This window comes from Acyrthosiphon pisum, chromosome A3, assembly GCF_005508785.2.
Source record: "Acyrthosiphon pisum isolate AL4f chromosome A3, pea_aphid_22Mar2018_4r6ur, whole genome shotgun sequence".
Lineage (NCBI taxonomy): Eukaryota > Metazoa > Arthropoda > Insecta > Hemiptera > Aphididae > Acyrthosiphon > Acyrthosiphon pisum.
In genome coordinates, this window is record NC_042496.1 from 26,260,820 (window position 1) to 26,272,707 (window position 11,888).

Genomic DNA, 11,888 nt, shown 5'->3' on the forward strand with positions numbered 1-11,888 from the left:
ATTGCTCCGCTCAGAATCTGAAATATATAGTAAAATTATAAATCTATTAGATTAATAGATATCTGACATGCTGCGACTGTTGCAAAAGACATTGTTTCCCGGGTATGGTTCAAGCGTTGTCCATTCCAATATCTATCAGGTATCAAGATTAATTAATTTAACCCAAGCTAGTAGATTATATTATAAAAGTTTCATCTATAAATTATATTATTTTTCAACACACTACTATGTACAACTCCTTTATAAATACTATGGTTAGATACAAACATTTTTTATGCATTTATTCACTAATTGATAGTAGCGGCCGTAGGTTTCTGCCCCGACCCTTGACATTTTGTTATTTTCTGGACATTTTAGATTTAGGTTATGATTTTTTATATTATAATATTTATTACTATTATACTATTCAAAATGAAATAATATGTGGCACTTTAATATATTATACATTTCTCACGAGATAGTGATTGGATACAAAATGAATAGTGATTGTCTATTGTTCGTGCATTATATACATATATTTATCAAATACTTAAGTTTATACTAAATACTTTTATTATATATAATATGAAATAATGTTCAGAATATTATACTTATCTTCTTAATTTTAACAAAAGATTTTGTAAAATAAAATACAGCAAATTGTTATAAAATATACAGAGAATATTGGAAGTTTAACTGTGTGCATATTGTACCGTATTGTGCAGACAATTTTAAATTCACATAAAATATATCAATAAGTTTATGACATTAAAAAAAAATAAACAATAAATTAATTTACTATTAGTAGGAAGTTAAAACTAAATATGTACTTAAAGAAAACAATTCAATACATAATTTTACTTTAAAAATGATATATAAAATATTTTATATCAATTTATAAATCGTATGCATTTAACTAAATATTAGAAAGGAAAAAAATATTAGTGTTTGTGATTCAAAAAATAAATATTATAAACCTTTTTTAATAAGTTATAGGAATTTGGCGACCATAAGTAGAAAGTTAACAAAAGTTAGCATTATACTAATATTATAAACTATGGTTTAATCTATTAGTTAGTTGTATTTTTGTTGATTCACTACTGTAATAAAAGTTTTAAGTAAGTTAGAGCAACATAGGCAGCCATTTCTTTAGCATCTTCTGTTGTTCTGCCCGAACCGATGAACAACAAAAGAGGAGTGACAGCTAATTGCACTACTATTTCAATATCAACTGAAAAAAATAAAGAGCATAGAATAAAAAATGATGACTATTACTTTAACTAATCTCTTACATGACTTGTTACTCATCAATAAATATGTAATACAAAAATGTTCCTCTTCTCCAATCGTTTCTAAAAATTTAATCGCATTTTTTCTTATTTCAACTGTGGAATCGGTATTCTGCACAATAATAAAGAAAATATAAGTATATATATTATATTTAGTGTGAGTTAATTAAATTGATGTATTACCCTTAATTTGTTTAAACTTGGATTTTGTGATGATTTTAATCGGTTCAAGAATATTTCCAAGGATTTCAGATTATTTATGCAATTAAAATCCTTACTTTCCATCATGTCTTGCATCATTTTACGAGGTGTTGGATAAACATATTCTCTAGCCTTAGAGATGCTCTGTTGAGGGATGTTTTTTATTAGATCATACATAATATGAGCAGCTTGTCTTTTAGCTGCTTGCTTGGTTTTTCCTTCACCTTTTCAAATAAATTTTCATTTTTATTACATAAGTTAATAACTAATCGTATACAAATGATATATATATATATTAGAAACAATGCTATTATTTAATTATTATATACTTTAACTTTCAACTTTTTAAGAACCTATTTTATATTTTATTTGCTGAAATTGCACCTGCTAATTTTAATGCGTTTTACTGGTTAGACTTCGGGGGCTAATATAGCGAGATGAAAGAATTGAGTTAGGAGATTCCTGCTAGTCACAAAATTTTTCATATTTTTAAAGAAATGGATTTTTACCCTTCAACATAATTCAAGAATGACCCAAATAAGAACCACCCAAAACTATAATAAGTGATGTTATGTATAAATTCAGATTAAGGATTTCAATTTTTAGAAAAAAAAATTCTAGCTTGTACCTGATCTGCCCAAATAACCAATGTAAACCAATAATAAATAAATACTAATTTCTACTGTAGACTGTAACCAATGGCAACTATTTAAAAAATAAATAAAAACAAAATTTCCAATTTCCATTGTGAACCTCAAGATCCCTGTTTGAGCACCTCTTTAAAATGCGAATTTCGAAAAATCCTTTCTTAGTGCGCCTATACATAGTAATAAGTACATTTACTGAAAATTTCATATCCATAGCTTCAGCAGTTCCGGCTAGGCGATGATGAATCACCCAGGACAAGTCTTTTTATATACACAGATATCAGCAGTAATAAAACTTGTAATCTAAGAGCTCTGTGGACATGTCTGAATTATATTAAAATAATATTTGGTTTATCGTGTTTATTTTATTTACCAACATATACAAAAATATGCATTATAATTTTGAGACACAAAATAAGGTTAGAAAAAAAAATATTTATTTATTGAAATACATCAGTGATTGGCTGGATTGTCTTAATATAATATAATTGAGATTAAAAAATAAAAATTATTTATTTATTTTTCGGATGCATATTAATGCATAGGTACTAAAATAATCGATAAAATGTATTGATTATTATTTTAGTAATAAATCTTATGATTCACATTCAAAAGTTGAAATACGTGTGCTACATGCTACGACCAGGTATTTTTTTTTTACAATTCTGCAACAAATTTCTTAATTTGACTTTTTTGACTTTCGGCGTTCTTAAAATTAGAATCACAATAATTTTACTAAAATCACATTGAAAAACAATCTACTATATGACGACGGTTGAACGATTTGTACGACATGGAAAATATTAGGATTGTGTGTAATACACTAATACTGTAGGTACTGTATTATACGTACCAACCCTGCTTTTTTAATCGTTTTTATCTTTCTCTGTCAAACTATTCACTCGTTTATCACATATTGTATCTTTGGATTTTATTTATAAAAACAAAATTTATGTTTGACAAAAAAACCAAGTTATATACTTATAATCAGCCAGTTTAATTATAATCTGCTTAAACACAATAAATCCGATCATGCTAAATATGCAAAATATGTGTTGAGCTCAATATATGCGAAAACATGCAAAACAAAAATAGTACCATTTTTATCAGAATAATATAAATGGTGGACATAACTCACTTAAACTCCATTTGGTCGTAGCAAAAAAAATATGCTGTTTCACACAAATCCTGGCCTTAATTATTAATAACCAGCATGCCTACTTTGTTTTGTAGTTGATGTAGTAGAAGTAGTATTAGATGTGTTGGTTGCAAAAGTGGCCAAAGGGGGAGGGGGCTAAGGGGCCATTGCTCCCTGGGAATATCTAAACGGATGTACTTTAATATCATTATGATTTATGATTATAACTAATATAAGATTATAATTTATAAGTAATTTTTATTTCGCAGTGTGTGGGATTTTATACTGCAGATAACACTTGGTTGATTGAAGGTTATATTGCTTTTATTGTTTATGTCGGTTATGATTATATTATAAAGAAACAAATCAATAAGCAAATCATTCATGCATCATTTTACATAAATTATGTATATTTAATAAATATTCTTAATTTTAGAGACTGTGTAGAATATTTTTAGCAACGCAAAGGCTACATAAACAAATACGTTTGAGAAGCACTGGTCTAAATGAAGAGCTATAAGCTGTTTGTGTCCATTGAGTGTTTCCTTTTATTAGTTTATGTTTTATATTTTATAGAATATATTTTTAATTTAGAATGTAAGACGTTTAACTTCAACAGTTAAATTAATATTATATACTTTCAATAAAAATACATTGATACATATGATGTAATTTATAATTTATTTTTTAAATTTAACCATATTTATTAAAGTGTCATAATTGGGTGGCTTCTTTACTCACTTTATTTTTATTTTTTGTGTATACTGTTATCTGTCTCTTATCATAATATATACTTATTATGTCATGCGATATAGATTGTATATTTCAAATTAAAATAAAAAAAAAAATTAACTATATAATTTGTATAATATAATAAAATATTATATTATATTAATTAATTTGAAATTCATACTTATCAATGCATCTATTTAACCCCCTAGCAGTTAAAAAAGATAAATATAAATTTCAAGCTAATTATTTCAAGTTAAAATATTATATTTCTACATTTTTTTTTTTTACCATAGTGAAATAAAAATAAAAATAAACATAAATTAGGTGTGTTGTAACGCCGCACTATTCTTATAGAAATGTCACTGATATTTATATGTCAGTTGTTTTTGGTTAGAAAAGCAAGTGTAATGTCCATGGATTTACATTAGTTTTACATTACACATACATTAGTTCCACAAGTCTTAAGATTATAAGTTAATACTATAATACTATTATTAGAAGCATTTTAATCGTTAAGTATTTTTCACCCTCTAGGTCATACTCGGGAACGTGCTTAAACAGAGATTTTGAGATTTACACGAAGACGAAGACTCCCGGGTATTGATGCCTTGCGGCTACAACCGAAGACCTTATATTAACGCTGTGCGCTAGTCAAGAGCCGCGGAGGTTCACGGCCAACGTACGGTGGCCCAGTACACCGGCCGCGCGTCGTCTGAGGACCACGAGCACCGGGACCGAGGTCCCGTACCAAGAAGACAGGCCGAGTGCCGCCTGAATTTGCCTGGTCCGGCTGTGTGCTATCTCCACACCGAGTATTTCTGGTAATACCCAACCTCCGGTGATACTACAGTAGACATTTTTGTTAATAAATGGTTGCTATTGGTTATAGAGGAAATATTTGGTAGAAATTAGGTTTTATTATTTGTTTGCAATTGGTTAATCAGGCAGATCAGGTACAAGCATGTATCAAATAACATTTTCTCACATTGCCTACTTGATATGTTGTGACACATTGTCCGGCACATTGTGCCTACCAGGAAGGCTGAGTTGTGCACATAAGGAGTTGAACAATCACAATTTTGTTAAAAGTTGTAATTTTTTACGGGCAACGAAATGCGCGGGATCAACTATTAATATAATATAATTTAGTTTCAATATTTACATTACTATAATGATTAGTTAAAATGTGTTGTCTTTATCTATTACCGATCTATATAACACCACAATTTAGGAGTGTTCATTTTTTCCCGAGTGAAATTGGGTAATACAGCTAGTATCATAAAAATATATGTACCTAATTTTTTTAAATGTTAAATGTAAAAGTTTGTTTAAAGTTGCTTACCTACAGATTTTAAGTCCCTAAGGGAACATACCACAGAATACCAAACATTATGTGCTTCATTGCGTTCATCTTGTGGAAAATCGTAATCAGGTAATTCCCAACGACGAGCCATGCACAACTCTTGTAGCACACCAATAGGGTTTACTTTTGATATTTCATCTAAAACGTTCTCTTTGCTGAAAATAAATTAAACAAAATTAATTCAATCTATTCAGTTATATATTATTTTGTTTAGCCATATACCTATACTTCAAAGGGCTGACATTGCTTGGTGAAATGTTTGAAGTGGTAGACGTTATGGTGTTGTTTCCATTAATGTCATCTAATTTATCCAATAAAGCTATAGCTGCATTTTTCTTTGCTTCTTTTTTTGACAAACCATCTCCATAAGCTAAAACCATTATTTTTCATTTAGAAAGTTAAATGTATATTCTTTTTTTTAGGAATAGGTCTCAATTATTTACCATATATTCCATCATTTACAGCAACAAATCTAAAAACTGGATTATGTACATGACCTGTTATGGAAATCAAACCGTATTCGACTACTTGTTTTTTTAACAACATAATTTCATTGAGTTTAGCAATAGGAGATTTCAAGCTGTCCTGTTTTATCTCCTAAACACAAATTTAATTAATTACATTGGATAAATAGGTACATACTAAGTATAATATTAATAAAAATACACATTAAATATTAGCCATAATTTAATGGGATATTGGATAATTTATAAGTTGATATTGGTAGAATACAGTTGACTGTTAAGATATGATTTGTATTTTGTAACAAAAACTTACATTGAATTTTGTTGGCAAGTCCACTTTTTGCTGTTTACATGAAGTTTTCTTGAAATCTGTATTACAGGGCTTGAGCGCAGAACCTGTTGGTGCATCCATGTTGTAAATATCAAAGTTATTATTTTGGTTATATTCCTCAAACATGAGTTTCTGTTGCGAGGAACATGATGGTTTATCCAATGGGTGCAGACACTCTGATGAGACTGTGGTTAACGGTGGACCTTGGGTTGGACAGCGTTTGTCGGGGTATTCTACTCTACCGCCGACTGTTGTGTTTTTGGCGCTGGAGAAATTTGCATACATGGTTATCCTGGAAGGCATGTATCCAGATGATCTGCGCAAACGTGTACCTAATGTAAACAAGCAGTGGTGCGATTAAGTCACATGTTGAGGGGAGTGGGTGACATGGGATTTGGAGATAGGAATGGCGATTGATGGACGACGCACCTACCCTAGACAAAATTTGACATTAGATAGGTATTTAATATTGTTTTCGAGGGACAAAGTAATGTAATGCGATGGATACAATTAATATCGATATGATATGTATACCTACCACGGACTACGACTTTCATGAAATGTGAATAGGTAGGCAATGGATAAAACGAACAACGATATGTGGATAATGGATATCTGGCTGACGGGATCACGTGAACAAATTAATTTTAGTAACTATTATATAATTATTATTATAAAATGTTCAGTGTTTACCTAGTTATTTATAAACAACAACAAGGTACTTACCTCTACGGCTCTATCGAAAGGCCCCGGTATGACAGTAATGACAGCTGGTTCGTTAATACTATTATAATGGTATTAATGCACCAATTGATTATTATACGTGTATATTATATTTTAATTTTATTAATAACGTCGATAAAATCTAGAAAACGATCGTGACGAAACTACGCGAGCCATAGATAAAATATTAAACGCGAGCAGTGCGCACTGGAATAAAACTTTTAAGTATACAACACGATTTCGTTTAAATGCAAACAAAGCGGACCAATCGCCGGTTACAAGCAACGAAGCAACTGTGTTGTAGCAGCTGCTGCTGCACGATAATCAATATTGTTCTGTTTACTGTTTTGTGCTATTACGTAAGAGAGATAGGTAGGAAAATCCAAAACTTTTTGTTACGCTTCGTGTTTGTCGAATACTCTACACCCCGTCTGTTAGCTGATTAGCCACAGTATGTTGGCCGGGTAATTTAACGGCCAATGAAATGGCCTGAACCACGACTACGGTTGAGGAGGGTGGGATGCGCTAACCGCACTACATCTCGTACTGTTGCTGACATACCTATCACCTATCTATTTTATCACGGTAACCCAAGTACCGACTATCTCGACCATCAGTATCGACCACGATAAAGATTACACTATCTGAAATCGTCATTTGATGAAAATATAGCGTGCACCGTAAATCGTAATATAGATAAATCGAACAACTGGATAGCCGACTGAAGACTATTATAGTCAAATATTATTTGTTAAGTCGCGTGACGCCATAGGCCCGCTACATGCCTCACAGATTTCTTTATAGTGGTGTAGTATACTAGTATAGATTAACTATGTGATATGCCTAAACGGCAATGTTTACACTTTCATCTGATAACAATGATAAATATATATTATATTTCTTAAATATCATAAAATGTAAACATTGCCTTTTAAGCAAATGGCGACAAGACAACAACCTCAAAACATTGTATGGCTGTTGTATAGTTGTCGGCTATCTAGTTGTTGTATAATATATCTATAGTGTGCACTGAAATTCCACTAGCACTACGCGAGTGTTGAACTAATTTTCTATACATCAAATATAAAAAAATATTATTATCAGATATAAATAATAAATATAATACATTGATAAAGGTCCCCACACACTGCACCGCCAAGACAAAAGAATTTTACCGTCACCGCTACACTGTGGCGTCCTTTAGGAAACTAGATGTCTTTTACAGCTGTTTCTATCAACCATCGTGGGAATGGAATTATAATGTACATTATACAATATACGTTACCCACTAAAAATTTAATAGATATATGCATTATATAGTTAGCTGTCACTGAATATACTAACCGTTAATAAGTAATAACTATGCTTTAATTTACAAGGAATAACAGCACTGGTGTTTCGCTAGGAAAGACTGTATCACCCACCCCTATCCACCTGGATATTCAGTCTACAGTGGCGCAAATAGGAAAAATGCTTAAGAGCGGCTCGACTCCCAAAGCTTTTTTTAAAATTATAATATATTATATTATTTTTTTTTGAGGGTACTTTGAGTGATTAAGCCCCCACCTATTTGCGCCACTGTCAGTCTATTCATAAATAATACATAATAATATGTTGCTTGGTGTGGCACGGTCGTGTACGTATTGGCCGTTGTTGCTAGCTCCCGGATGGGTGACCACTCGGGATATTTAGCAATAAATCCTTGCCCAGTGATGAATCCAGGGGGATGGCAAAGGGGGCATTCCCCCCCCCTAATCGCCGTAGTTTCCCTTTGTTTTACACTGTGTTTAGCCAATTATGTAACAAATGTATGGACTTTTTATACTTTTGCCCCCTCCATGCCCTCTAAAATTAGGCCTTGGATCCGCCACTGTCCTTGCCACACATACAAAATGTGTTTCAAACTTCCAACCTCAACCGTTTCTCCCACTACAAATAAAAACAGCTGATGGCCATAGTTGCCAGGCTTAACTGAATAAAAAAAAATAATACATAATATCATTGATTATAAATACTATACTAGTAGGTATACTAGTATTTATAATCAATGTTAATATCTACGAGTCTATTAGTATCCATCACAAAATAATTTAAATACAAATAAAATAATTATAATACATTTTATTAATTATTAATAATAGATTAAAGATTGTTTTTTAAAGTTTACGTTTGTTGTAATTCTCATTTATGATTTTACTATTTAACCTAATATTTAAAATTTCGTTCTTTGCACTGTAAAAAGTATTTACAATTATAATGTATTATATATAATAATATATAATTATAATATTATACATTTAATGTATGATGTATTATATTTTATTGGTATTCTCGTCACTCAGAAATAAATAAATTTATGTCATTATTTTAAATCAACACAAAAAATAAATGCGGGGACTTATTAGTTATTACTTTGAATTTTTTTTTAAATTCTTAATTGGGGAATAATATTGTATAGAAATGATTGGTAGTTACTAATTATACAAGTTTTAAGTAGGCATATATTCGTTATAATAATATAGGTGTACATGTTTAGTACCTACCTACTTTTATATTTTTTTAACACATAAACACAAGCTTTTGTGGTTTTTTAAACATTTAATTTATGTTTGAGTGAAACTGCTATGTGTACGGGCTGTATAAAATCGACATAAATGGGCCATTTCCACGAACCATTGAACGACACCGTAGTATTATAGAATTCACTTTACCACGTACGTGCTACGTGCAATAATAATACTTATGTTTGGGTTACATAATACGTCTTATTAAACATTCCATTCTTTTAAATTTTAATTACTGAAACTAAAAATATAAAAATGTAAAATTATTTTCAAAAATACCTATGCTATATTATTATAGTCAAGTAATACCTACGTCATTAGACATTACCCTATATGTAGGTATATAACGTTATATCACGTATAAAATGTAAAATATATATATATATATATATATTTATAGGTACCTATTATACGTTTCAAATTTTGAGTTTGGTGATTATGTGCCCTTAAACTTTAAAGCCCTTAAAACCTTAAGATGGCCTTATGTATATGCGTTATTTTTATTGTTATTATTATTACCTACTACACGTGGGTGCTTAAAACGTAATAGAATCGTTTAAATTAATTTTCGATCTAACACTACCTATAGGTATGTGTACCCATGTAGGTAATTTATTTATAAATCATTACAAAACGAAAATCAAGGGGTTAATTAATAAAAACACGTTTAACTGTAATAGCTCAAAAATATCTAGTTGGAATGTGGATTTTTTAAATTCTATAAAAGTATTATAGTATTTTTTTTTTTTTTTTTTTGATTGCTGACTACTGATAAAATATTTTTTGAATTGACATTTAACACGTAATATAATAATTATATAGTCTGAGCAGTGGTCTCCTATATTAATTATCCTATATACCTACCAAATAGATTTTCATATCTAACAATACAGTTTATTATAATTATTAGTAGGTAACACATAATTTTAATTTTTATAATATACAAAATAAATAGAGATTAATATATAATTAATCATAACATTTAAGGGCAACACACGATTCCGCAAAATAAACCTTTTTATAAAATACACAATTCTGAATTCCGTATTTCGTTGTACAAAAGATTTTCTTATTATTTTACCCGAATTTCACCTGATTGTAACACGATTCCGCATAACAATTGCCAGTTATCGTAAAAAAATATATAATAGTATGCTTATATTGTTTTCAAATTCTATTGCATTAAAAATGAAAATAAATTATTTATATTAAATAATTAAAATAACAAAAAAATGTTATTTACAAAATTAATGATAGTTGATTAAAATGTTTCATTTGATATTAAAGAAAAAATAACTTGTGACAAAAATTGAATATATAATTGTTAGTAGTATATTATTATTTTTAAGTATTGTCCATCTTCTCGATTAGGTACTAAAATTATTTTTAAAATTAGATTTCCCTGTAACGTCACCTTCATAATTTACTTAATAGTGAGAATGAAAAGTATACGTGGAAATAGAGTAATTCGGGATCGTGAATCGTCGACATTTAAGTAGGTACCTTATATTATATTATCGGTGGCGTATTTATATTCAGGCACTATATGGTCACGTGCCTACAGCGGCAAATTTTTAGTATTTAAACAAAATTTGTTTTGCATACTTACCTAATTAATACATATTTTATAGTAGCTAATTAAATGATAATTCAGTTAGTGCAGTAAATTATGTTATTTATTATTATTTTAGTTATTAAGGACGGACATTTTCCACAGACCTACACCCGGGGAACATTTTAATACGCCCTGCTTATAATATAAAACTAATGAAATCGCATTTGATATTTTTTTTCTTAAACATTCTTACTGTCATCTTGAACAGTATGATTCCCATTGGAATTTTCTAAGAAAAATTTCAACAAATATTAAAATTAAATAAAAATATAGTAGGTACTAGGTAAGTACTGTTATATGGTAACTTAAAAATTACCCCCAAAGTTAGTTAAAGATTTTATCGTTGGAGGTGTTAACCTCACCTTATAGGGTGCTAGGGCTGACGTCATTCTGACGGTTCTAGGACGTTTCCCCCCGATTCGATGGACGTTTCCCTCCTGAACGAGACAACTTCCCCCCGGCTAAAACATTTGAAGTTAAATTGTTAAATTATTAAATTATTATTATTGTTTATTAAACAATAATATACAATGCAAATCAAAAAAAGGTGGGTAAGTGGATGTCGCTCTGCTGTACAGTAGGTTACAAGTGGGTCACTGTATAATGGATAGTATTAAATTTGAATTCAATGATATAATATCACTGTATAAGAAAAACGATTCTTAGTGGAGACGGTTTGTCAGTCTAGGTATTAGACATACCTATAATTATAGGTATACTTATCTATAGTATTAAAAAAAAATTGACCTATAAAAGGTATCAATAATAAATTCCAAATTAATCATATCACAATATCCATTAGGTAACGCGTTATACATCAATAACAAACCCGTGGTTACTAT

General features: G+C 29.7%; 1 protein-coding gene across 3 annotated transcripts; it reads right to left on the minus strand.

Moving 5' to 3' along the window:
* Positions 1 to 417: 417 nt before the first annotated feature.
* On the minus strand, positions 418 to 7,269 carry LOC100161152 (interferon-inducible double-stranded RNA-dependent protein kinase activator A). Of its 3 annotated transcripts, XM_016804907.2 has the most exons (9): positions 6,871 to 7,264; positions 6,683 to 6,763; positions 6,127 to 6,476; positions 5,793 to 5,946; positions 5,572 to 5,719; positions 5,329 to 5,504; positions 1,452 to 1,693; positions 1,272 to 1,380; positions 418 to 1,210 (listed from the first exon to the last, which is right to left on the minus strand). In XM_016804907.2, the coding sequence occupies exons 2-9, from the start codon at positions 6,699 to 6,701 to the stop codon at positions 1,077 to 1,079; spliced, it is 1,332 nt and encodes a 443-aa protein (XP_016660396.1). In that variant the 5' UTR covers positions 6,702 to 6,763; positions 6,871 to 7,264; the 3' UTR covers positions 418 to 1,076. The 3 variants fall into 3 exon arrangements, with proteins under 3 accessions (XP_016660396.1, XP_001942593.2, XP_016660397.1); XM_001942558.5 differs by lacking the exon at positions 6,683 to 6,763 and having other exon boundaries at positions 6,871 to 7,269; XM_016804908.2 differs by lacking the exon at positions 6,871 to 7,264 and having other exon boundaries at positions 6,578 to 6,694.
* Positions 7,270 to 11,888: the final 4,619 nt, after the last annotated feature.

Coding starts and splice junctions, on each gene's coding strand:
- LOC100161152 (XM_016804907.2), bottom strand. Junction 5,505..5,571: donor GTCAGCCCTTTGAAGTATAG/GTATATGGCTAA, acceptor ATTTATTTTCAG/CAAAGAGAACGTTTTAGATG. Junction 1,211..1,271: donor ATTGATGAGTAACAAGTCAT/GTAAGAGATTAG, acceptor TATTTTTTTCAG/TTGATATTGAAATAGTAGTG.